This window comes from Dipodomys spectabilis, unplaced genomic scaffold (assembly GCF_019054845.1).
Source record: "Dipodomys spectabilis isolate Male_0828 unplaced genomic scaffold, ASM1905484v1 ptg000264l, whole genome shotgun sequence".
Classification (NCBI taxonomy): Eukaryota; Metazoa; Chordata; class Mammalia; order Rodentia; family Heteromyidae; genus Dipodomys; species Dipodomys spectabilis.
This window is the reverse complement of record NW_024870941.1, coordinates 9,765,530-9,788,492: the sequence shown is the minus strand read 5'-3', so window position 1 is coordinate 9,788,492 and position 22,963 is coordinate 9,765,530. Positions and strand designations below refer to the sequence as shown.

The 22,963-nt window shown below is 65.0% G+C and overlaps 2 protein-coding genes across 2 annotated transcripts; both read left to right on the top strand.

Annotated features, from left to right (window-relative positions):
* The first annotated feature begins 86 nt into the window (after positions 1-86).
* On the top strand, positions 87-12,041 carry LOC122125332 (cytochrome P450 11B1, mitochondrial-like). Its single transcript, XM_042699941.1, has 10 exons — positions 87-331; positions 707-862; positions 2,271-2,470; positions 2,573-2,776; positions 2,979-3,133; positions 4,333-4,499; positions 4,802-4,880; positions 4,962-5,150; positions 5,281-5,385; positions 11,886-12,041. The coding sequence occupies exons 1-10, from the start codon at positions 87-89 to the stop codon at positions 12,039-12,041; spliced, it is 1,656 nt and encodes a 551-aa protein (XP_042555875.1).
* A 995-nt stretch (positions 12,042-13,036) lies between these two features.
* LOC122125368 (lymphocyte antigen 6K-like) lies at positions 13,037-19,795 on the top strand. Its single transcript, XM_042700001.1, has 4 exons — positions 13,037-13,257; positions 16,614-16,675; positions 16,884-16,988; positions 18,842-19,795. Exons 2-4 carry the CDS (start codon positions 16,624-16,626, stop codon positions 19,165-19,167), a joined length of 483 nt encoding a protein of 160 aa, XP_042555935.1. The 5' UTR covers positions 13,037-13,257; positions 16,614-16,623; the 3' UTR covers positions 19,168-19,795.
* The last annotated feature ends 3,168 nt before the right edge of the window (positions 19,796-22,963 follow it).

Here is a 22,963-nt window from a genome sequence, read left to right as displayed (position 1 = left end):
AGTCCTTCTACTGACGCCATCAGCCAAGCAGCACAGGGCCCACGGCAAGATAAAAAGAATGCGGGCCGACTTGGGGAGGAGGCAGCATGGCAGTGTCCGTTGGGATGAAGGCAGGCGTGCGGCTGGCCAGGCCCTGGCTGCGCCTGCTCAGCATGAGGGCACTGGGCACCAGGGCTGTGCCCACCTCCAAGCCAGTGCTGCCCTTCGAGGCCATCCCCCAGTGCCCGGGCAACAGGTGGCTGAGGCTGCTGCAGATCTGGAGGGACCAGGGCCACAAGAACAGACACCTGGATGTGCACCGCCTCTTCCAGGCCCTGGGGCCCATCTTCAGGTGAGCGCCTCTCCTGCCCTGCTGAGGATGCGGCAGTGCCTGCCCCGCGGGTGCCCCGGTCCCGGCCAGGCACAAGACCCACACCTCCGCCATGGTCTCTCTGCCCTGTGCCCGAGGAAGGGAGGAGCAGAGTAGCTGTGGGCCTGATCACTGCCATGGATTCCAAAGTCTTCCAGGTGGACAGAGAGAAGCGGAGCGCACGGAGCAGAGACAGAGCAGCGAGCACTGTGGTGGGAGTGGCCCAGCGGGACGCATGGGAGGTCCCAGGGTGCGGGCCAGGCCAGGAGGAGGCCAGAGCCCCAGCAGCCACTCTGGGTGGGTCTGCAGAGGGCTGGGAAGGACAGGATGGCGTTCAGCAGCTCTGTGCATCCGCAGGTTCGAGGTGGGGAGTTCGCGGGTCGTATCGGTGATGCTGCCAGAGGACGCTGAGAAGCTGTGTCAGGTGGAGGGTTTGCATCCACACCGGCGGCTGATGGAGCCCTGGGTGGCCCACAGAGAGCATCGCGGGCAGAAACGCGGCGTGTTCTTGCTGTGAGGAGCCCCTGGGGGTGAGGAGGGAGGAGGGCTGGGTAGACTACTGTGTGGGTGGAAGCAGGGTGCCCGCCCAGCACGGGGGAGGCTGTCCTGTGGTGGTCCTGGGCGTTGGAGCAAAGGCCTTGATAGAGAAGTCGTGGCTCCCGGTCAGGCGAGAGGAGGAACTGAGAGCTTGTTCATGAAGCAAGCCTGCCTCACACCTACTGTGGGGGACGTCTCTTCTCAGTGAGGAGCTGCTTTCCTTCTGGTTGTGAAACTGACTCAGGGAATGGGGACCAGCGGCCCAGGACTGCAACCAGGGAGCATGGGTCCCCAGGTCTGGGCTGCTAGGAATGAAGCAGCCTTCACTGTGACTGCTGATCCTGGGAGCGAAGGGTGGGGGAAGCAGGAGGGGCTGATTCTCCTTGTGGCTGCTTCCAGACCGGGCCGTTGACAGTGAAGCCAGCACGTGGGAGTCATGGTGGAGGAGCCCTACGGAGCGGTGCCGGGTGGGAGCCGCACGGGCAGCACGCTGGGGAAGCTGCCCCACGCTACATCAAATAGCGAATTTTGTCTAGGGAAACAGTCCTGGTATCTGGGCCTTCATGGACAGGGTCTCACAAGGGTCAGGAGCCAAGCAGCCTGGGGCAGCGTGGCCCTGGGTGTCCGAGGACATGGGGGGGGTGGCATGTGTCCATGTGTGTTGAGGCCTTACGTGTGTATGTATGTGTGTGGCTAGCATTTCTATAGGAATGCTATGAGGTCACACATGAGACTGTGCACACACGTGTAGGTAGGATTGAATGTCATCTCTAAGTGTGTCACTGCGTGTGCAGTTGCCTGTGTGTGCCTGAATGGTCTCGGTACTTACGCATGCATGTAAAGCATATGAGTTTGAACACATGTGTTTTAAGTCCTGTGTGGACACTGGTGTGTGTGTGTGTGTGTGTGTGTGTGTGTGATCTGCAGTAGCACACTAGCCACAGAATCAGGTAGATGTTCTCGCTGGATTGGGTTTAGAGTCACGTCCTGCCTGTGATTCTCTGGCACGACTCCACGGGGCTTCCCCGTGCTCTGGGCTTGGTTGGTGGATGCTGTGGCCAGGCAGGCTTGCTTTCTGGTCTGCAGAAGATGGGAACACTTCTTGGGAGACAGGCAGTGCTTCTTCCCTGCAAGCCCCGGCGTGGGCCACCTGTGAACCAGGGTAGGCATGGTGTGTGTGGGACAGGGCCTGTGGGCTCACAGGAATGGAGTCAGCACACGCCCGCAGACCTGTGTCCTGCGCCCGGCCTGTACCTCAGTGACCCAAGGTCCTCGCTAGGAGGAAGGGTGAGGCTGGGGATCCACTGTACTGTGGGCACCCGGCCCTGCTCGCTCTGTGGGCGCCAGGACAGGGCCGGTGGCTTGAGCTCTGCTTGCCCTTCAGAAATGGGCCCGAGTGGCACTTCACCCGAATGCAGATGAACCCAAGTGTGCTGTCACCCAAGGCCGTCCAGAGGCTGAGTCCCATGGTGAACACCGTAGCCAGGGACTTCTCTGTGTCCCTGAGGAAGAAGGTGCAGCAGAATGCCCGGGACAGCCTCTCCCTGGACATCCAGCCCAGGGTCTTCTACTTCTCCCTGGAAGGTCTGAGGTGTGGGGAGGGCGTTGCACTGGCGTGGGGCAGCGGTGGGGAAGAGGCCCTTGGCTGGAGCTGCCTCGGCCTCAGCCGTTCCTCCGTCTCCACAGCCAGCCACTTTATGCTGTTTGGGCAGCGGCTGGGCCTCTTAGGTGACAGCCCGAGCCCTGTCAGCCTGAAGATGTTTCTAGTCATAGAGGAACTCATGCGCTCCACCGGGAAGCTCATGTTCCTGCCCAGGAGCCTGTCTCGCTGGACCAGCGCCCAGGTGTGGAAGGAGCACTTTGAGGCCTGGGACTTCGTCTCCCAGTTTGGTGAGCTCCAGGAACCCTGCAGGGCCACAGGGCAGAGGTGCGATGGTCCCTCAACCTCCCCCTGCCCTCTGACGTGCTGGGACCTCAAAGGTACTGGGAGAGGAGCAGGGGGAGGTGGAGGGGATGTGAATAGCCGGGTGATGGAAGGACAGAAGAGGAGCCTCCCCAAACCAAGGCCTGAGGGCTGAGCCTTCACCTGCAGTCAACAGGTCTACCCGGGAGGCCTTCCAGGAGTTCACCCGAGGAAACCAGGCGTGCCCCGACAGCATCCTGTCACAGATGCTGCAGCAGGGGGACCTGCCGCTCGATGTCATCCAGGCCAATGCTCTGGAACTCACCGTGGGCAGCGTGGACACGGTCAGAACATGGTGTGCCCAACCGTCAAGCCAGAACCCCCCTCACCTCTGATGGTGTCCATCTAAACAGTCACCCCGGGTCCCCATCCGAGGGCTGCCTCACTCCCGGGGCTCCTCCCCAGCCCTCAACTGTGAGCCACAAAAGACTTGAGAAGAGGGAAAAGGGAGGTGCCCTGTGTGAACCAGAGCAGGCAAGGCAGATGTCCAAGCCCTGGTGGAGACAAACATGAGGCCAGGGCCAGGATACAGCACTGGGGAAGAGAACCTCCAGCTGCAGCTCTTGGAAGCTTCCTGCAGGAGGAGACGTTAGCCAACTGGGCAGGGGCTGAGAGATGAGAGCCATGAGAGGGAAAAGAGGTGACGGAGCCCAAGGACATCCAATGAGCCAGGATCGGGGCGGCAGGTGACCTGAAGACTGAGAGGCAGGTGGGCGTCGGCGGCGGGCGGCGGCGGCGGGCATGAGTCTCTGCCTCAGCCTCTTGCCACGTGATAGGAGAGAGCCCTGGGGCCCGGGGTCGGGGTGGCCCAGGGACGCGCAGAGCCCAGGAACCCTGGGGATCAGGAAGGGCTGAGGTGGCCACACTGTGACTCAGGCCACGCCCAAGGCTCCTGACCTCTGTGAGGCCTGTGGGACTCAGCAAGCCTCAGATCTCAGCCAATCAGGACCTGAGGGGTCTGAGGCATGCGTCTGCGAGGTCTCCGTCAAGGGCCCCGTGGACAGCCAGGCAGAAGGGGCATCCAAGGCCCAGAATGCCCTGTATGGTGCTGAGGGTTAGACCGCAGGGACACCGGAAGCTTCCACGAGCTCAGGCTGTCTCCTGACCTCTGGTGCCCTCTCTCCTGGTGAAGCGTCCTGACCCCGGCCTCATGTGTTTCTCCACCTCTGCATGGGATGCTCTGGTGTGCAGTGTAGCTGCCATTCCGTCTCTCCACCTGGCTTCCATTTTCCCTCTCCACAAGCCTCCCCTCCCCGCCTCCCCTACTGGTGTTGGAACCAGGATGCAAGGAGGCTAAGGAAGGGCCTGTGGGGCCGTAGGGCCCAGGGTTTAGGCAGACATTACCGCCTGTGGATTGGGGGTCCCGGACCCTGCCTGCTCCCCGCATGCCCTTCCCCAGGGCAGGGGCATCCTGGGGTGGGTGGCCCGGGGCTGGGAGCCCAGGCAGAGCCCAGCTCTGAGCCTCGGCACGCGGTGTGTACAGGTGGTCTTGCCCTTGGTGATGACGCTCTTCGAGCTGGCTCGGAACCCCGCTGTGCAGCGGGCCCTCCGGCAGGAGAGCCTGGCCGCCGCAGCCAGCATCACCGAAGATCCCTACAAGGCCATCTCGGCGCTGCCCCTGCTGCGAGCCGCCATCAAGGAGACTCTGAGGTATGCCCTGCGGCCTGCCCAGGCAGGGTGACCTCTGTGTTCTCTGGAGGAGAAGCAGAGCGGGGGCTGAGAGACTCCCGCCCCCCGCCTCCCGCCCCCTGCCGGCCCCCTCCTTGAGGGGTGGGCGCCAGACCCCCCCCCCGGCCCATTCTGCATCCAGCACCCCCCTGGCCAACTGGGGTCCTTGGCAGGGGAGCAGGGGAGCCCTCACTGACTGCCAGAACCCGCTGGCCTGGAGGAGTGGGGTGTCTTACCTGGGGTGGAAAGGTGCAGACCCCTTCCGACTGCTGTTGCGTTGGCAGGCTTTACCCCATTGGTGTCACCTTGGAGAGGGTCCTGAACTCCGATGTGGTTCTTCAGAACTACCACGTCCCAGCCGGGGTGAGTGTGCCCCACCTCGGCCCCACCACCGCCGGGGACTCATTCCAAGGACTCTGACGCCCCTGCTTGGCCTCCGTGCAGACTGTGGTCCAGTTTTTTCTGTACTCCATGGGTCGGAGTCAGGCTGTCTTCGTGAGGCCTGAGCGCTATAACCCCCAGCGCTGGCTGGACAGCAGGCTGCGCTTCAGCCACCTGGCCTTCGGCTTTGGGGTGCGCCAGTGCCTGGGGCGTCGCCTGGCCGAGTTGGAGATGGTGCTGCTGCTTCATCATGTGAGCCGGTCGGGGTGGTGCCTGGGGTGGGGAGGGGCTCCCCAAACAGGGTGTGGGGTCATAGCTGCTCTGAGCCAGCACCCTGCTGGCTAGAAGAGGGGATCCCACAGAATTTCTGCCTCTGCTCTAGGTGCTGAAGTCCTTCCAGGTGGAGACTCTTCAGCAAGAGGATGTAACCATGACCTACTGCTTCCTCCTGAAGCCTGTCTCCCCACTGCTCCTTACCTTCCGGCCTGTAGCTAGCCCTTCTTCTCTCTGAGGGCCCAGAGCACCTGCTGCTCGTTGCCCTGTCCCTGTCTCCTCCCCCCACCCCAGCTTTGCAAGTCCCCTGCGGAAAGGAGACTGCAGGGCCCTCCAGGTTTGGGGGGGGGGGAGGGTGGCAGGCTGTACAGCAGAGCTGGGCGGGATCCAGGAAGCTTGGCTTTGTCCTCAGTCACTCGGAACACTTCTCCAGCCAGAACTCTCTGCCGGGACACCGTCCCCACCCCTCCCAGAGGGCCTCTCACGCTGCCGACCGTCCTGGGCCCTCAAATCCTCCTATGCCTCCTGCCCAGCGTCACGCACTCCTGCCAATATCTCTCTGATTTCTCCTCATGAGTGTTGTGGTTTGTTTGAGGCTTTGGAAAGGGAGCAGAGCATTTGAGAGCCTGGTTAAGACTCCTCGGCTTGGGCTGCCTTCCCGAGCCCAAGCAGGTGGATCGCAGAAGGGGCCATGCACACATTGCAGCTGCAGGGCCTGGTCCCGTGCCAGACACCTTCTCCCCTGCCTGACCCACAGCAGATCCCTCTGTGTGTGCCTCAGAGGCCATTCCACCGCCCCCATGCCTGAGGTCGAGGTGTCCAGAGCTTGGCTCACATGTTCTTTTTTTGATATTTTGTTTTTTGAGAGAGCTTCTGCACTCATGTCCTGTGGTCAACACACACGCTCCAACGTAAGGCAGAGTCTGAGACGGGCAGAAGTAAGGGCAGCAGCGTGCAACGCAGACCGGCTGCCACCCTCCCGTGGCCCGCTCTCACGCCACGCATGCCTGCCGCCTCCCCTCCTCCCGTGATCCATCACGCCATGCCTGCCGCCTCCCCTCCTCCCGTGGTCACTGTCACGCCATGCCTGCCGCCTCCCCTCCTCCCGTGGTCACTGTCACGCCATGCCTGCCGCCTCCCCTCCTCCCGTGGTCACTGTCACGCCATGCCTGCCGCCTCCCCTTCTCCCGTGATCCATCACGCCATGCCTGCTGCCTCCCCTCCTCCCGTGGTCACTGTCATGCATGCCTGCCGCCTCCCCTCCTCCCGTGATCCATCACGCCATGCCTGCTGCCTCCCCTCCTCCCGTGGTCACTGTCACGCATGCCTGCTGCCTCCCCTCCTCCCGTGGTCACTGTCACGCATGCCTGCCGCCTCCCCTCCTCCCGTGATCCATCACGCCATGCCTGCTGCCTCCCCTCCTCCCGTGATCCATCACGCCATGCCTGCCGCCTCCCCTCCTCCCGTGATCCATCACGCCATGCCTGCTGCCTCCCCTCCTCCCGTGATCCATCACGCCATGCCTGCTGCCTCCCCTCCTCCCGTGGTCACTGTCACGCATGCCTGCCGCCTCCCCTCCTCCCGTGATCCATCACGCCATGCCTGCCGCCTCCCCTCCTCCCGTGATCCATCACGCCATGCCTGCTGCCTCCCCTCCTCCCGTGGTCACTGTCACGCATGCCTGCCGCCTCCCCTCCTCCCGTGATCCATCACGCCATGCCTGCTGCCTCCCCTCCTCCCGTGATCCATCACGCCATGCCTGCTGCCTCCCCTCCTCCCGTGGTCACTGTCACGCATGCCTGCTGCCTCCCCTCCTCCCGTGGTCACTGTCACGCATGCCTGCCGCCTCCCCTCCTCCCGTGATCCATCACGCCATGCCTGCTGCCTCCCCTCCTCCCGTGGTCACTGTCACGCATGCCTGCTGCCTCCCCTCCTCCCGTGATCCATCACGCCATGCCTGCTGCCTCCCCTCCTCCCGTGATCCATCACGCCATGCCTGCCGCCTCCCCTCCTCCCGTGATCCATCACGCCATGCCTGCTGCCTCCCCTCCTCCCGTGATCCATCACGCCATGCATGCCGCCTCCCCTCCTCCCGTGATCCATCACGCCATGCATGCCGCCTCCCCTCCTCCCGTGGTCACTGTCACGCATGCCTGCTGCCTCCCCTCCTCCCGTGGTCACTGTCACGCATGCCTGCCACCTCCCCTCCTCCCGTGATCCATCACGCCATGCATGCCGCCTCCCCTCCTCCCGTGATCCATCACGCCATGCCTGCCGCCTCCCCTCCTCCCGTGATCCATCACGCCATGCCTGCCGCCTCCCCTCCTCCCGTGATCCATCACGCCATGCCTGCTGCCTCCCCTCCTCCCGTGATCCATCACGCCATGCATGCCGCCTCCCCTCCTCCCGTGATCCATCACGCCATGCATGCCGCCTCCCCTCCTCCCGTGGTCACTGTCACGCATGCCTGCTGCCTCCCCTCCTCCCGTGGTCACTGTCACGCATGCCTGCCACCTCCCCTCCTCCCGTGATCCATCACGCCATGCATGCCGCCTCCCCTCCTCCCGTGATCCATCACGCCATGCATGCCGCCTCCCCTCCTCCCGTGATCCATCACGCCATGCCTGCTGCCTCCCCTCTTCCCGTGATCCATCACGCCATGCCTGCCGCCTCCCCTCCTCCCGTGGTCACTGTCACACATGCCTGCCGCCTCCCCTCCTCCCGTGATCCATCACGCCATGCCTGCCGCCTCCCCTCCTCCCGTGATCCATCACGCCATGCCTGCCGCCTCCCCTCTTCCCGTGATCACTGTCACACATGCCTGCCGCCTCCCCTCCTCCCGTGATCCATCACGCCATGCCTGCCGCCTCCCCTCTTCCCGTGATCCATCACGCCATGCCTGCCGCCTCCCCTCCTCCCGTGGTCTGCTCTCAAGGGCTACAGTTGCAAACCTGCAGCTCTGTCAAACCCGCTTCTTGCGGGGTGGGGAAGGGGGAAGTGGGAGCGGGGAGCTGAGAAGGGATGGGAAGGGGAAACAAAGGAGGAGGCAACAATGCTTGATAAGAAACGTACTCATCACCTTGCCCATGTAACTGTAACCCCTCTGTACGGTATTTTCACACACACACACACACACACACACACACAAAACAAAAAATCCCGCTCCTCATCATGGTCTCAATTCTTCTCCTGCCGCCGGCATCACTAGGCATCACCTTCTCTGGTGCCGTGCTGGGGATCCCAGGCACTTGCACACCGGCAGAAAGCCGGTACAAATGCTACAGCTGGCACACTCTCCAGGGAAGGGAGGGGCTGGGAGTCCGCTTGGGAAGAGCGCTTGCCTGCCAGTGTGAGGCCCTGAGTTTAGTCCGAAGCTCTGAAAAAAAAAAAAAAAAGACTTTCTTAGCTGGACAAAGCGGCAGATTTCATTTCTCCAAGAAAGGCTAATAGGAGTCTGTCAAGCCCAAATGGAACCAGCACCTACACCGCTGCCCAGTCCCGTGCCGGTGGGCCCAGGCAGCCCCACTCTCCCTGGGCATCCTTGTCCCCGACTATAGGGGACTTCAGGAGGACATCCGCATGTGTCCCTGCTCTCCTCTCTGCACCTGGGGGTGAGGGTCAAGGCCTTGGTGGGGCAGAGCGAGGAGCAGGGAATGCTGGCCTGGCCATGCCCAGTCTGATTTCAGGGCCCAGGCCTGTCTGTGGGGTTCTCTGGAGGTCCCTGGGTCAGCGTGGCTGGAAGCATCCCTCACACAGCGAGAAGTCAGCAGTTCTTCTTGCTGACTCCTTTGCTCACCAAGAAGTCCTCTGTGTGCTGACAGTTGGTCTGGGGGCCTGACAGCCCCTTTGTTGGCATATGCTGTTCCTGGGTATCTGAATGTGAATGAGCCCCTGAGCACAAAAAAACACCCAAAGGTGGGCCTGGTGGCTCCCACCTGTAATCCCAGTTACTAGGGAGGTGAAGATCCCGAGTCTCTCAGTTCTAGGCGGGGAGGAGTTTGGGAGACCCTGCCTTCACAAGTAAGACAGGACTGGATATTCTCAGGAGAAGATCACAAAGGCTCAATAGCTATATGCATATGATCATATAAAATGACGCTCATCAAGATGAACTCCAAGAAATGGAAAGGAGGTTTTTTATTTTACTTTTGGTAGTTTTTTGTTTCCCTTTGTCACTGTTTTTATTTCTTTTGTCTTGTTTACCTGATTTGGGGAGGGGAAGGGGAAGCACAGAAGAGGTGGGACAAAGAATGAATTAAAGGTAGGCACCAACGGCTCATGCCTGTGGCCCTAGCTACTCAGGAGGCTGAGATCTGAGGATTATGGCTCAAAGCCAGCCCGGGCAGGAACGTTTGTGAGACTCATCTCCAATGAACCACCAGAAAACTGGAAATGGCGCCATGGCCCAAGTGGTAGAGTGCTTGCCTTGAGCTGAAGAGCGGAGGGACAGCGCCCAGGCCCAGAGTTCACACCCCACAACCGACAAAAAAAAAAAAAGAGTGAATTAATTCAGCAGTGATACTCACTAGACACTATGTTGAAAATGAACTATATAACTTGTGGAGGAGGGCTGTTGGGAGGGAAGAAATGGGGGGAAATGATGGAAGAGGTGACACTATTAAAAAACAAATGTACTCAATACCTGACATGTCACTGTAACCTCGCTGGACATCTTTACAATAAAAATTTAAAAAATTAAAAGAAAAGCCAGGTGCCGGTGGCTCATGCCTGTCATCCCAGCTACTCAGGAGGCTGAGATCTGAGGATTGCGGTTCAAAGCCAGCCGGGGAAGTAAAGTCCTTGAGACTCATCTCCAATAAACCACTCACTGGGAGTGGCTGCGGGTCAGTGTAGGTAGAGCACTTGCCTTGAGCACAGACCCGGAAGAGGCGTGGCCTGGAGTTCTAAGGGATTGGCCGGAAGAGGAGGGACCATGAGTCAATAGAGGCGCCTGGAAGAGGAGGGGCCAGGAGTCCTGAGGAGCGGGCTGGAGAGGAGGGGCCAGGGGTCCTGAAGGAGGGGCTGGAAGAGGCGGGGCCAGGAGTCCAGAAGGAGGGGCTGGAGAGGCGGGGCCAGGGGTCCTGAAGGAGGGGCTGGAGAGGCGGGGCCAGGAGTCCAGAAGGAGGGGCTGGAGAGGAGGGGCCAGGGGTCCTGAAGGAGGGGCTGGAGAGGCGGGGCCAGGAGTCCAGAAGGAGGGGCTGGAAGAGGCGGGGCCAGGGGTCCTGAAGGAGGTGCTGGAAGAGGCGGGGCCAGGGGTCCAGAAGGAGGGGCTGGAGAGGCGGGGCCAGGGGTCCTGAAGGAGGGGCTGGAGAGGCAGAGCCAGGGGTCCGAGGAGCGGGCTGGAGAGGCGGGGCCAGGGGTCCTGAAGGAGGGGCTGGAGAGGCGGGGCCAGGGGTCCTGAAGGAGGGGCTGGAGAGGCGGGGCCAGGGGTCCTGAAGGAGGGGCTGGAGAGGCGGGGCCAGGAGTCCAGAAGGAGGGGCTGGAGAGGCGGGGCCAGGGGTCCTGAGGGAGGGAGGGATGGGTAGGGGCGGGGCCAGGGGTCCTGTGGAAGGAGGGACGGGTAGAGGCGGAGCCAGGAGGCTGGGGGAGGGAGGGGCAGGGAGGAGCAGGGAGAGGTGGGAGAGGCGGGGCCAGGGGTCCTGTGGGAGGGAAGGAGAGGCGGGGCCAGGGGTCCTGTGGGCGGGAAGGAGAGGCGGGGCCAGGGGTCCTGTGGGAGGGAAGGAGAGGCGGGGCTAGGGGTCCTGTGGGAGGGAGGGGCAGGGAGAAGCAGGGAGAGGCGGGTAGAGGCGGGGCCAGGGGTCCCGTGGGAGGATGGGGCAGGGGGGGGGCGGGGAGAGGCGGGGCCAAGGGTCCTGTGGGAGGGAGGGGCAGGGAGGGGCGGGGAGAGGCGGGGCCAAGGGTCCTGTGGGAGGATGAGGCAGGGAGGGGCGGGGAGAGGCGGGGCCAGGGGGTCATGTGGGAGGGAGGGGCAGGGAGGGGCGGGGAGAGGCGGGGCCAGGGGGTCCTGTGGGAGGGAGGGGCCGTTAGAGGTGGGGCAGGGAGGGGCGGGGAGAGGCGGGGCCAGGAGTCCTGTGAGGGAGGGGCAGGGGGGGCGGGTAGAGGCGGGGCCAGGGGTCCTGTGGGAGGATGATGCAGGGAGGGGCGGGGAGAAGCGGGGCCAGGGGTCCTGTGGGAGGGAGGGGCCGTTAGAGGTGGGGCAGGGAGGGGTGGGGAGAGGCGAGACCAGGGGGTCCTGTGGGAGGGAGGGGCAGGGAGGGGCGGGGAGAGGCGGGGCCAGGGGTCCTGTGGCAGGGAGGGGCAGGGAGAGGGGGGCCAGGCGTCCTGAGGGAGGGAGGGGCGGGGCTAGGAGTCCTGAGGGAAGGAGGGGCGGGGAGAAGCGGGGTGGTTGAAGGCAAAGGCATTCCAAGGGAGGGCCTCCAACAAGACCAAAGTATCCTGCTGCCCTGTCCACCCGCTCAGACTGGACCTTCTAGAACATTCCATGGAGGGCACTACCAGGTTGAGTCCTGAAGAGCCAGCCTAGCCAGCACGGTGGGTGAAGGTTCCATGAAGGGCGTGAAGGTTCCAGAACGGAGGACTCCAGGCTCCCACCCCTGGAAGGTTCCAGGAGGGCCCTGCTGGCCGGACGAGGCACTGCTGGGGGAACGCGGCCTTGGGACGCGCGCTGGGCAGAGGTCCAGGGCGACTCCGCCATCCACACCCGGAACCACTCAGGGTCCTGCAGGGGCAGTGCAGGCCCCACACCAGACAGCCCGCCACTGCTGCCCTGGGCACTCGGGTCACAGAGTGGACCTGGACACCCCACTGACCCCAGCTGGCCACGGGACCCCCGAAGGTTATCAGCCCGACACGACAAGAGAGATCGTCTGAGGATGGAGAAGAGAGAAGGAAAGGCAGAGCGCTTCCCTGCTTCGGACCTGACAGACACCCTGCCCTGGAGGCCCTCCCTGGATGGGACCCCGCCGTGAAGCTGTCAGACCCCCCTGGGGCCTCGGTCACCTCTGGCGCCTTGAAAACGTATCTTGCCACCACCTGCAAATAGCTCGTGGAGCCTGGCCTCTGCCCTCCAGGTTGCAGTCTGGCCAGCGCCTGCCCCCCAGCCCTTCCGCCGGGCTGAGCCCCGGCCCGCCCGAAGGCTGTCAGGCCTCCACCCTGGACGCCACCTGAGGATGGGAGCTCGGGAGCCGGCCATTCTCGCCCCCTCACCCTGAGTGTGCCCCCACTCGGGGCCTGCAGGTGCTGTCGGGCCGGCTGGGGCCGGTTGGCCTGGGGGTGGGTGACCCGCCGGGCTCCTCTCCGCCAGCCTGCGGGCGAAGCGCAGCCAGGGACGGGGTCCTGCGAAGGGGGGCTGGCCCAGGACTCTCGTTTTAGGCAGAGGGAGGAGTCGCGTCGAACTCAGAGCTGGCGGCGGGGGGACCGTCCTGAGCCGCCAGGGAGGTGGACATCAGCTGGACTCGCTCGAGGGCAGCCCCTGGCCCAGGACCGGGGGAAGGCAGGCGGCGGCCCTGGAGCCGGCCTCGGGGACCCCGGGCGGATGCTCCCTGGCTCGCCTGGACACCCCGGCGCAGGGCCGGACGAGGACGCGGGCGGGGCCTCGAGGCCAGCAGAGCGGACGTCCAGCCCTCTAGCCCGCAGGAAGCTGGAGGGGCGGCGTGGCTCAGGCGGCTGAGCGCAGGGAGCGGGCGGCCGCCAGCCGCACGGCACCCACCGCGGACGGGCGCGGGGCCGCGGGAACGCGGGGGCCGGGCGCGGCCGGAGGCGCGGACGCCGCGACCCTGCGCACCGGCCGGCCTGAGCCTGAGCGGGGACCGAGGACGACGACGCGGGGGGGGGGGGGTTCCTTCTGGAGAGTTCCCGGACGGCCGTTCCCCTCCCCGGGGCCCGCGTGGGGGGCTGGGCTGGCTGGCGAACCTTCCAGAAGCAGTGCCGGCCTGGGAGGGGGCGGCGCCAGGGGAGCGCAGGTGCGGTGCGCAGACCACGAGGACTCTCGATCCGGACACCAACCCGGACAGACAGCCCCCGACCCTGGACAGACAGCCCAGGACGGACCGACCGACCCTCACCGACCGAGACGAGCCGACCGCAAGTGGGCAGGGGCTGGGAGACACGGAGGGGCGGTGGGGGTCTGTGGGGGTCGGGGGACGGGGTACGGGGGGGGAGCCCGCGGGACGGGGGGGGTTGGGACCCGCGGGCGGCTGGGGGAGGGAACAGGCCGGCGGGGGTCGGGGGGTGGGGGCCGGGGGGGCGGGGGCCGGGGGGACCCGCAGGGTGGGAGGCGGGGGCAGTGGGAGCCCGCGGGGCGGGGGGCGGGGGCAGTGGGAGCCCGCGGGGTGGGGGACTCGGGGGCAGTGGGAGCCCGCGGGGTGGGGGACTCGGGGGCAGTGGGAGCCCGCGGGGTGGGGGGCGGGGGCAGTGGGAGCCCGCGGGGTGGGGGGCGGGGGCAGTGGGAGCCCGCGGGGTGGGGGGCGGGGGCAGTGGGAGCCCGCGGGGTGGGGGACTCGGGGGCAGTGGGAGCCCGCGGGGTGGGGGCGGGGGGACTCGGGGGCAGTGGGAGCCCTCGGGGTGGGGTGGGGGACTCGGGGGCAGTGGGAGCCCGCGGGGTGGGGCGGGGGGCAGTGGGAGCCCGCGGGGTGGGGTGGGGTGGGGGCAGTGGGAGCCCGCGGGGCGGGGGGCGGGGGCAGTGGGAGCCCGCAGGGTGGGGGGCGGGGGCAGTGGGAGCCCGCGGGGTGGGGGGGGGCGGGGGCAGTGGGAGCCCGCGGGGTGGGGGGTGGGGGCAGTGGGAGCCCGCGGGGTGGGGGACTCGGGGGCAGTGGGAGCCCGCGGGGTGGGGGACTCGGGGGCAGTGGGAGCCCGCGGGGTGGGGGACTCGGGGGCAGTGGGAGCCCGCGGGGTGGGGTGGGGGACTCGGGGGCAGTGGGAGCCCGCGGGGTGGGGGACTCGGGGGCAGTGGGAGCCCGCGGGGTGGGGCGGGGGGCAGTGGGAGCCCGCGGGGCGGGGGGCGGGGGCAGTGGGAGCCCGCGGGGCGGGGAGCGGGGGCAGTGGGAGCCCGCGGGGTGGGGGGCGGGGGCAGTGGGAGCCCGCGGGGTGGGGGACTCGGGGGCAGTGGGAGCCCGCGGGGTGGGGGACTCGGGGGCAGTGGGAGCCCGCGGGGCGGGGGGACTCGGGGGCAGTGGGAGCCCGCGGGGCGGGGGGCGGGGGCAGTGGGAGCCCGCGGGGTGGGGGACTCGGGGGCAGTGGGAGCCCGCGGGGTGGGGTGGGGGACTCGGGGGCAGTGGGAGCCCGCGGGGTGGGGGACTCGGGGGCAGTGGGAGCCCGCGGGGTGGGGGACTCGGGGGCAGTGGGAGCCCGCGGGGTGGGGGACTCGGGGGCAGTGGGAGCCCGCGGGGCGGGGAGCGGGGGCAGTGGGAGCCCGCGGGGCGGGGGGGCGGGGGCAGTGGGAGCCCGCGGGGGTGGGGGGACTCGGGGGCAGTGGGAGCCCGCGGGGTGGGGGACTCAGGGGCAGTGGGAGCCCGCGGGGTGGGGGACTCGGGGGCAGTGGGAGCCCGCGGGGTGGGGGGCGGGGGCAGTGGGAGCCCGCAGGGTGGGGGGCGGGGGCAGTGGGAGCCCGCGGGGTGGGGGACTCGGGGGCAGTGGGAGCCCGCGGGGTGGGGTGGGGGACTCGGGGGCAGTGGGAGCCCGCGGGGTGGGGCGGGGGCAGTGGGAGCCCGCGGGGCGGGGGGCGGGGGCAGTGGGAGCCCGCGGGGTGGGGGGCGGGGGGCGGGGGCAGTGGGAGCCCGCGGGGTGGGGGACTCGGGGGCAGTGGGAGCCCGCGGGGCGGGGAGCGGGGGCAGTGGGAGCCCGCAGGGTGGGGGGCGGGGGCAGTGGGAGCCCGCGGGGTGGGGGACTCGGGGGCAGTGGGAGCCTGCTGGGTGGGGTGGGGGACTCGGGGGGCAGTGGGAGCCCGCGGGGTGGGGGACTCGGGGGCAGTGGGAGCCCGCGGGGTGGGGCGGGGGCAGTGGGAGCCCGCGGGGTGGGGGGCAGGGGCAGTGGGAGCCCGCGGGGCGGGGAGCGGGGGCAGTGGGAGCCCGCAGGGTGGGGGGCGGGGGCAGTGGGAGCCCGCGGGGCGGGGAGCGGGGGCAGTGGGAGCCCGCAGGGTGGGGGGCGGGGGCAGTGGGAGCCCGCGGGGTGGGGGACTCGGGGGCAGTGGGAGCCCGCGGGGTGGGGTGGGGGACTCGGGGGCAGTGGGAGCCCGCGGGGTGGGGGACTCGGGGGCAGTGGGAGCCCGCGGGGCGGGGGGGCGGGGGCAGTGGGAGCCCGCGGGGTGGGGGCGGGGGGCGGGGGCAGTGGGAGCCCGCGGGGCGGGGGGACTCGGGGGCAGTGGGAGCCCGCGGGGCGGGGGGACTCGGGGGCAGTGGGAGCCCGCGGGGCGGGGGGACTCGGGGGCAGTGGGAGCCCGCGGGGTGGGGGGTGGGGGGCGGGGGCAGTGGGAGCCCGCGGGGTGGGGTGGGGGACTCGGGGGCAGTGGGAGCCCGCAGGGCGGGGGGACTCGGGGGCAGTGGGAGCCCGCGGGGTGGGGGGACTCGGGGGCAGTGGGAGCCCGCGGGGCGGGGGGACTCGGGGGCAGTGGGAGCCCGCGGGGCGGGGGGACTCGGGGGCAGTGGGAGCCCGCGGGGTGGGGCGACTCGGGGGCAGTGGGAGCCCGCGGGATGGGGGCGGGGGGACTCGGGGGCAGTGGGAGCCCGCGGGGCGGGGGGACTCGGGGGCAGTGGGAGCCCGCGGGGTGGGGGGCGGGTGCAGTGGGAGCCCGCGGGGTGGGGGGCGGGGCAGTGGGAGCCCGCGGGGCGGGGGGCGGGTGCAGTGGGAGCCCGCGGGGTGGGGGGACTCGGGGGCAGTGGGAGCCCGCGGGGCGGGGGGCGGGGGCAGTGGGAGCCCGCGGGGCGGGGGGACTCGGGAGCAGTGGGAGCCCGCGGGGCGGGGAGACTCGGGGGCAGTGGGAGCCCGCGGGATGGGGGCGGGGGGACTCGGGGGCAGTGGGAGCCCGCGGGGTGGGGGGACTCGGGGGCAGTGGGAGCCCGCGGGGCGGGGGGACTCGGGGGCAGTGGGAGCCCGCGGGGTGGGGGACTCGGGGGCAGTGGGAGCCCGCGGGGCGGGGGGCGGGGGCAGTGGGAGCCCGCGGGGTGGGGGGCGGGGGCAGTGGGAGCCCGCGGGGCGGGGGGCGGGGGCAGTGGGAGCCCGCGGGGTGGGGTGGGGGCAGTGGGAGCCCGCGGGGTGGGGGGCGGGGGCAGTGGGAGCCCGCGGGGTGGGGTGGGGGGCGGGGGCAGTGGGAGCCCGCGGGGTGGGGGGCGGGGGGCAGTGGGAGCCCGCGGGGTGGGGGGGCGGGGGCAGTGGGAGCCCGCGGGGTGGGGGGACGCTGGTGGGGGGAAGGGGGTCCTGCGGGCGGCGCTGACCCCCGCCCCTCCTCAGACAGCCCAGCATGGAGCCGGTGACCCTGCTGGCCTTCGTCCTGGCGGTGAGCCTGCCCCTGGGTGAGTCGGCCGGGCCTGGGGCGGCCGTTGGAGGGGGGGCGGACCCCGGCAGGACGCGGGCCTGGGCCGCAGTGCGGTCCCCTGCAGTCCCAGCAGTTCCAGGCAGGCAGGGGGACCGGACGGGGACGGCACTGGTGGGAGGGGGGCAGTGGCTGGAGCGAGACCCTGCAGCAGGGGTCTGCCTCAGTCTACCTCTTCTTCATTTCAGGCCAGTCTGTGCTGTGCCACGTTTGTGAGTTAGAGAACGACTTCGGGTGCCTGAACCCACGCAACTGTACGGTTGGGGAGAGCAACTGCATTATTGTCGCCATGAGTAAGAGTCCTGGGGGGGGGGTCACACAGCTGCATCCCCACCACCCTGGGCAGCGTCCAGTTTGGCGGGGTCACCCAGGGCCAGCACAGTGACCGCATCCAGGCACGAGGAGCCCTCTAATACCTCCTCAGTCCAGGAAAAGGAACACATCTGAGGGTCAGACTTCCAAGCCAGCCCAGGCAGAAAAATTAGTGCAGCAAAAGGCTGCAAGTGGAGGTGTGTTGCATGTGGTGGAGAGCATCTAGCACCGGCCGCGAGCAACACACTAAGGGAGAGTACCAGGCCCTCAGAGAGGCCACCTTCAGGAGGAGCCTTGAGGGCAGGGCAGGGCCTCACCCATGTGGTTCCATCCCAGCTGCTCATAAGTGGATCACGAGGATCAGAGTTCAAAGTCAGCCTGGGCAAAACAGCTAGCAAGATCCCCATCTCAACACACAAGCCCGCTAGGGGGGTTCTCCCTGTCACCCCACCTTAGGGTGGAGATCTCCATCTCATGCTGCCTCTGGAAAAAACAGTCTACCTGAAAAGGAGCCACTGGTTCCAGCGGTAGAGCACCCACTAACAAGCACAGGTCCTGGTGTGTGTGTGTGTGTGTGTGTGTGTGTGTGTGTGTGTGTGTGTGTGTGTGTGTGTGTGTGTGTGTGTGTGTTGTAGAGCAAAGGACTGAGAGTCCAGGAATGGAACAGTGAGGAAAGCTCTGGCATTGGGTGGCACAGACAGTTGGTCAAGATGAAATATTTGGGTATCAGAAGAAACTATTTTCATTGATTATTAAGTGGAATAAGTAGGGGGGGCTGGGGCTTGAACTTAGGTCTGGGCGCTGTCCCAGATTAGTGTTCTACCACTTGAGCCACTGTTCTCAGCCTCCAGAGTAGCTAAAATTACAGGCGTGAGTCATCTAGGTGCCCATCTGCAGTGAACATCTTGAAGCCCTAATGTTTTCAAACGTCTTGCTGGGAGCAGTGTCTAGAGAGCTTTGACTAGAGATTTGTGAGGCTTGGGTCCAGGCTGAATGTATGGTTTCAAGAACTTGTAGATCAAATGCTCTGTCCTCTTTAGTTCACCCCACAGCTCTGGGTACATGAGGCGTACCCTAAAAGGGCCACAGATGACCTCCACCATTCTGTCCAGCATGGGCCTTTTCAGCCCACCTGCCATCCCCCTCCCTCCAGGGCCTCTGTGCCCAGGAAGTGTGTGGGGTGTGGAAGTGGGGGACAGGTGCAGCTCAGCCCTGAACTTGGTACTTCATAAGAAAACTAACTTAGACAAGGGGCAGGACCGGACCCAGGCCCCACCCAGAGCTAAGCCAGGTCTCTTTTTTTATTTTTTTGGGTCCGATCGTGGGGCCTGAACTCTGGGCCTGGGCGCTGTCCCTCAGCTCTTCAGCTCAAGGCTAGCACTCTACCACTTGAGCCACAGCGCCACTTCCGGCTTTTATTCTTTTTGCTTATGTGGTGCCGAGGAATCGAACTCAGGGCCTTAGGCATGCAAGGCAAGCACTCTACCACTGAGCCACTTTCCCAGCCCCTAAGCCAGGTCTCTTGAGGGACCAGCACCAAGAAATTGAGGCACAAGGCACTTTTGTTCCCATCCCTGAGGTTGTGATCATCCAGGACCAGAGCACCAGGGGTCACCGTGCACACAAGGCACCCCTCACACCCTCCTGGCCCTGGGGACGGCTGGGCATGAGGAGCCCGCCCCTCCCACACCTGGGTGGCGGCTCTGCTTCCCACCTGTTCTCCCAACAGGACCCTAGAGTGTAGGCTTGGCTACAGATGGAAAGGCACCGGGGGTGGGGGTGAGGGTGGGTTTTAGACTTCCTCGATGTTTTTCTGTTCTTGTTCTCTTATTAGAGATCTTCCCGCGTTTCTACATCGTTTCCAAGCAGTGTGTCTCTGCTTGTCCCACGATGGAGATTGTCCTCATCATGACAACACCTACGCCAACCAGGTCGCTTTACAGAGCTGGGGCCAAGGTCTACACATTACAGGAACCCACGCCCTTCATCTTTATACGGTGCTGCAACGAAGACCTTTGCAACGAGGAAGGTCCCAGCACCAGCATGGTTTCCACCTACCGAGAGCAGACCGGGAGGGCCAGCCAGGAGAGACATCACCCCCTCCTGCCACCCACCCTCTGGGTGCTCACCGTGGCCGCTGCCCATGCCCACTGGGTTTGATGGGAACCACAGAAGGGCCGGTGCTGGGCCTGGCCCACGAACTCCCTGACAACTGTTGGAACCTGCTGATTAAATTTGTTTTTCATTGATACCTCCAGGTCTGACTCTCCGGGGTCTGGGGGACAGGGAGGGGCTGAGTCTAGTGGCTGTCAGTCCCAGAACTTCTCAGCTTGATCAGAGCAAGCCCTGTGCCTGGCCACCACCTCTGAGATCGGGCCTGGCAACACTTCATTGGGAACCCCCTCCCCCTGGGTTGATGGGGGGGAAGCACTTCGCCCACTCATGAAGGTGTGCTGGGTATTCCTGACCTTCTGGGACCTGGAGTCAGGGAGGGCTGAGCAACGAGCATGTCTCAGCTGCAGTAACAGAATGCCTTAGGCTGGACAGATAAAAATACGAGTGCTCACAGACCCGGGGTGTGAGAAGTCTGAGATGAGGGAACCGCCATGTCCGCGCCTGGTGAGGAGTCTGAGATCAGAGAATCACCAAGTCAGCGCCTGGTGAGGGCCGGGCCCAGGAGCGGCCCTCCTGCAGGCCAGCATGCGGCCCAGGCCCAGGGGCCTGGCTGCTCCCTCCAGCTTCCTTAACACAGCTAACACCTCCCAAAGGTAAATGAAAAGTAATTGAATTCTGCAGCTATGCCCCCTTCATATGTCAAAGCATTCATTAAAGTCTGAACTTGTTACTCATACTTAGCAGCTCTCAAGCTGGCTGTCCGTCCTTCAGTCCACCTGCTGCTGGGGCAGCTCTGTAACAGGGTTCTTGCCAGCTACTGACACTTTGAACTTGGGTGTCCAGCTCCAGAACTATGAGAAATAAATGTCTGTTCTGTAGGCCAACTGATCTATGGCAAGTCATCATGGGAGCCCAAAACAGTGAGGAAGAGTGCTCTGCTCTTGGAGACCTCCCTGGAGCTCCCCTGTCTCTGCTAATGTGGAAGAATCCACTGAAGAGCTCATAGCTGAATGGGCTATTGGGACGTGGAGCCAAGTTGGAGGAAGAAGGTTCTGGGGCTTGACTATGCCGGCCAGAGCTGTCCCCAGAGCCCTCGCCACACTTCTGTCTGCGTCCTAGCTGCCATGAGGTGAGCAGCCTCTTCCCCGACCCAATAAGCGACGGCACAGCTCAGATGCACCAGCCCTGCTCAGCCGCACCAGAGCCCACGCTGGCCCTGGGCCGGAGGTCTGAAGCCGAGCTAGAACGAACCTTGACTCCTTCAGCCGCTTGTCAAGGTGACCAAAAAAAAAAAAAGCCTAGGGGCTGGGAAGGTGGCTCAGTGGTAGAGCACTTGCCTTGCATGCCAGAGGCCCTGGGTTCGATTCCTCAGCACCACATAAGCAAAAAGAAAAAAGCCGGAAGTGGTGCTGTGGCTCAAGTGGTAGAGCGCTAGCCTTGAGCTGAAGAGCTGAGGGACAGCGCCCAGGCCCAGAGTTCAGGCCCACGACCGGACCCCAAAAAAAAAAAAAAAAAGCCTAACTTGTGAGACACCAGAGGGCCGATGACCAACCCAGGGGCAGCAGCTGGGCATCTGTCCCTACCCTGCCCTGTGATGTCCACACGCAGACATCACTCTGAAAGCCGGCTTCAGTGTTGCCAGCAGGGGGCGTCAAAGGCAGCTGGATACTGGGTCAGGGCCTGTCCCTCAGGACAGGGCAGGCTCTGCGCTCCCGTGCTGGCTGGTGGACTCCTGTTCACCCTCCCTGGTCCACCTGGTCCAGCATCCCTGGCTAGAAGACCTTCTGGTGTAGCCTACGGCTCGACCTCACTGCAGAGCTGTCCTGTCCCAAGTGCCCCCAAGGCTACTGGGAGCTGGGAAGGAGGAAGCTGGACCGTCCCTGTGCACCCAGGGGCCGCTTTGCTTCTGCGAAAGACCAGGTGTGCCTCCTGCAGAATGCAGGTGCTTCTGGCTCAGGCTGGCCAGACTGGATGGAGCTGGTAGAGCTAGCTAGCCCAAGAACCAGAGTGATCTGTGTGTCCTCCCCTTCTGCTGTCCCCCCCGCAGGGGCCAGCCAGGCTCAGGAGGGGGCAGCTGAGACACATCTGAGCAGGCAGCTGCCAGTGCAACCACTTGGGCATTTGGTGAACTGGAACTGGGATGGCTACTCCAGGGAAGCTGCCATCTGCCCTACCTCTGCCCAGCTGGGCAGAGACGGGCAGGACAGGGGTGCGGGGGCGGGGGGGGCATGCTCTGCATGAGAACAAAGGTTGGGAAGCAAGTTGCTCCAGGTCAGACATCCAGAGACCCTAGGCAGCTCAAGGCACCTTGGGCTTGATACCTACAGCGTCCTCTAGTTAACCCCCAGCTAGGGGTAATGCTCCGTGTCCTTAGACAAGCTGTGTTCCTTTGTTTCTCCCAAGCTCTGTTTTGGGGTCTAAGACAATTTTCAGTCTCTGTGGTCTAGGCCTGGGTTAGTGTGTGATCAGAGTCAGAGCTGAGCGCGCCCAGGCTCTAGGTTCAAGCTCTGTCTGCAGGCCAGGGTATCCATTATGGAATAATAAGTGGCAGGCAGGAATTGTGGCCTTAGCAGCATCTTATCTCCCCAGACAGCCCATTTCCGTGTCTCCTCCTCACCGCTGGAGAGTTGGGGGACTGATGGCAGACCAGACCACCCCGACACCTCACTGGCAGCTGGGCCTGTAGAGATCCACCTTGAATCCTCATCCTCCAGGAGAGGGGCCACGGTCGTATCCAAACCTTCCATTTTAGAATAGCTTCAGATTTACAGAGACGTTGGCATGGAGCCAGGGTTCCCACGTTCCCTTCACCCAGATTCCCCTTGCCCCAGCCCCAGCCACGCGGGCCGCCTACTGTGACCCACAAGCCCGTGCTGACAGGTGAGTTTTAACTGAAGTTCACACTGAGCTCGCATTGCCTTCTCTTTCTCCAAGTGTCCCGCCCTTCTCTGAGGGCTGGCCTAAGACCCGCGTGGCCTTCGCTCACCGTGTCTCCCAAAGCCTCCTCTGGGTGGCGACCGGCGTCCAATGTCCCTTGTGCTCCGTGCTCCCCATCCCTCCTGTGATGTGCTCCGAGCTCCCTCTCCCTGCTTTGTCCTCCCTGGAGTGACAGCACTAAGAACAGCTGCACGAGCTCTCCTCCTGGAGGACATGGTGCTCACGTGGAAGTCTGTGTTCAGAAGACGCGTGTCCTCCCTGGAGTGACAGCACTAAGAACAGCTGCACGAGCTCTCCTCCTGGAGGACATGGCGCTCACGTGGAAGTCTGTGTTCAGAAGACGCGTGTCTCCTCCTCCGTCTTTCTTCAGGTCTCTGTGGCTCACAGGCCCTTGTTTGGGGTGCAGAGTCAGAGCGCAGTGAGTGCTCCATTTGGCCCAGCCGTGGCCACCGGAGAGCTGTCAGTGCCACGTGTACAGCGCTTTGTCAAACCGTATCTTTTTAAAAATCATTGAATGTTTTTTTGGTGTTTTTTTTTCTTTTTCTTTTGGTGTACAGGACCAAAACCCAGGGACACAGGCATATAAATGCTATATCACTGAGTCGTATCCCAAGGCTGTGTCTCATGGTGTCGTCCACACAGCCTTGAACTTGGCCCGGAACTGCTTCCACCTCCTGAGTGCTGAGATTACAGGTGTGTGCCACCACACCCAGCTTTTATCCTTTCCTAATTGCTGGTCCCACTGGATGCTCCACAACCTGGCTGATGCATGATAAACATGAAGAAGCCCACGCAGGGGAGGGAAGAGAAGGCTGAGGTGCCGACCCACGCTGCCAGGTGGCAGAAACAAAGGTCTGGCAACCCGTGACTCCATCCGCATGGAATGTCCAGCGCCGGCCGACAG

Coding starts and splice junctions, on each gene's coding strand:
- LOC122125332 (XM_042699941.1), top strand. CDS start 87: ATGGCAGTGTCCGTTGGGATGAAGGCAGGCGTGCGGCTGGCCAGGCCC. Junction 332..706: donor GCCCTGGGGCCCATCTTCAG/GTGAGCGCCTCT, acceptor GTGCATCCGCAG/GTTCGAGGTGGGGAGTTCGC. Junction 863..2,270: donor AAACGCGGCGTGTTCTTGCT/GTGAGGAGCCCC, acceptor CTTGCCCTTCAG/AAATGGGCCCGAGTGGCACT.
- LOC122125368 (XM_042700001.1), top strand. CDS start 16,624: ATGGAGCCGGTGACCCTGCTGGCCTTCGTCCTGGCGGTGAGCCTGCCC. Junction 16,676..16,883: donor GGCGGTGAGCCTGCCCCTGG/GTGAGTCGGCCG, acceptor TCTTCATTTCAG/GCCAGTCTGTGCTGTGCCAC. Junction 16,989..18,841: donor CTGCATTATTGTCGCCATGA/GTAAGAGTCCTG, acceptor TTCTCTTATTAG/AGATCTTCCCGCGTTTCTAC.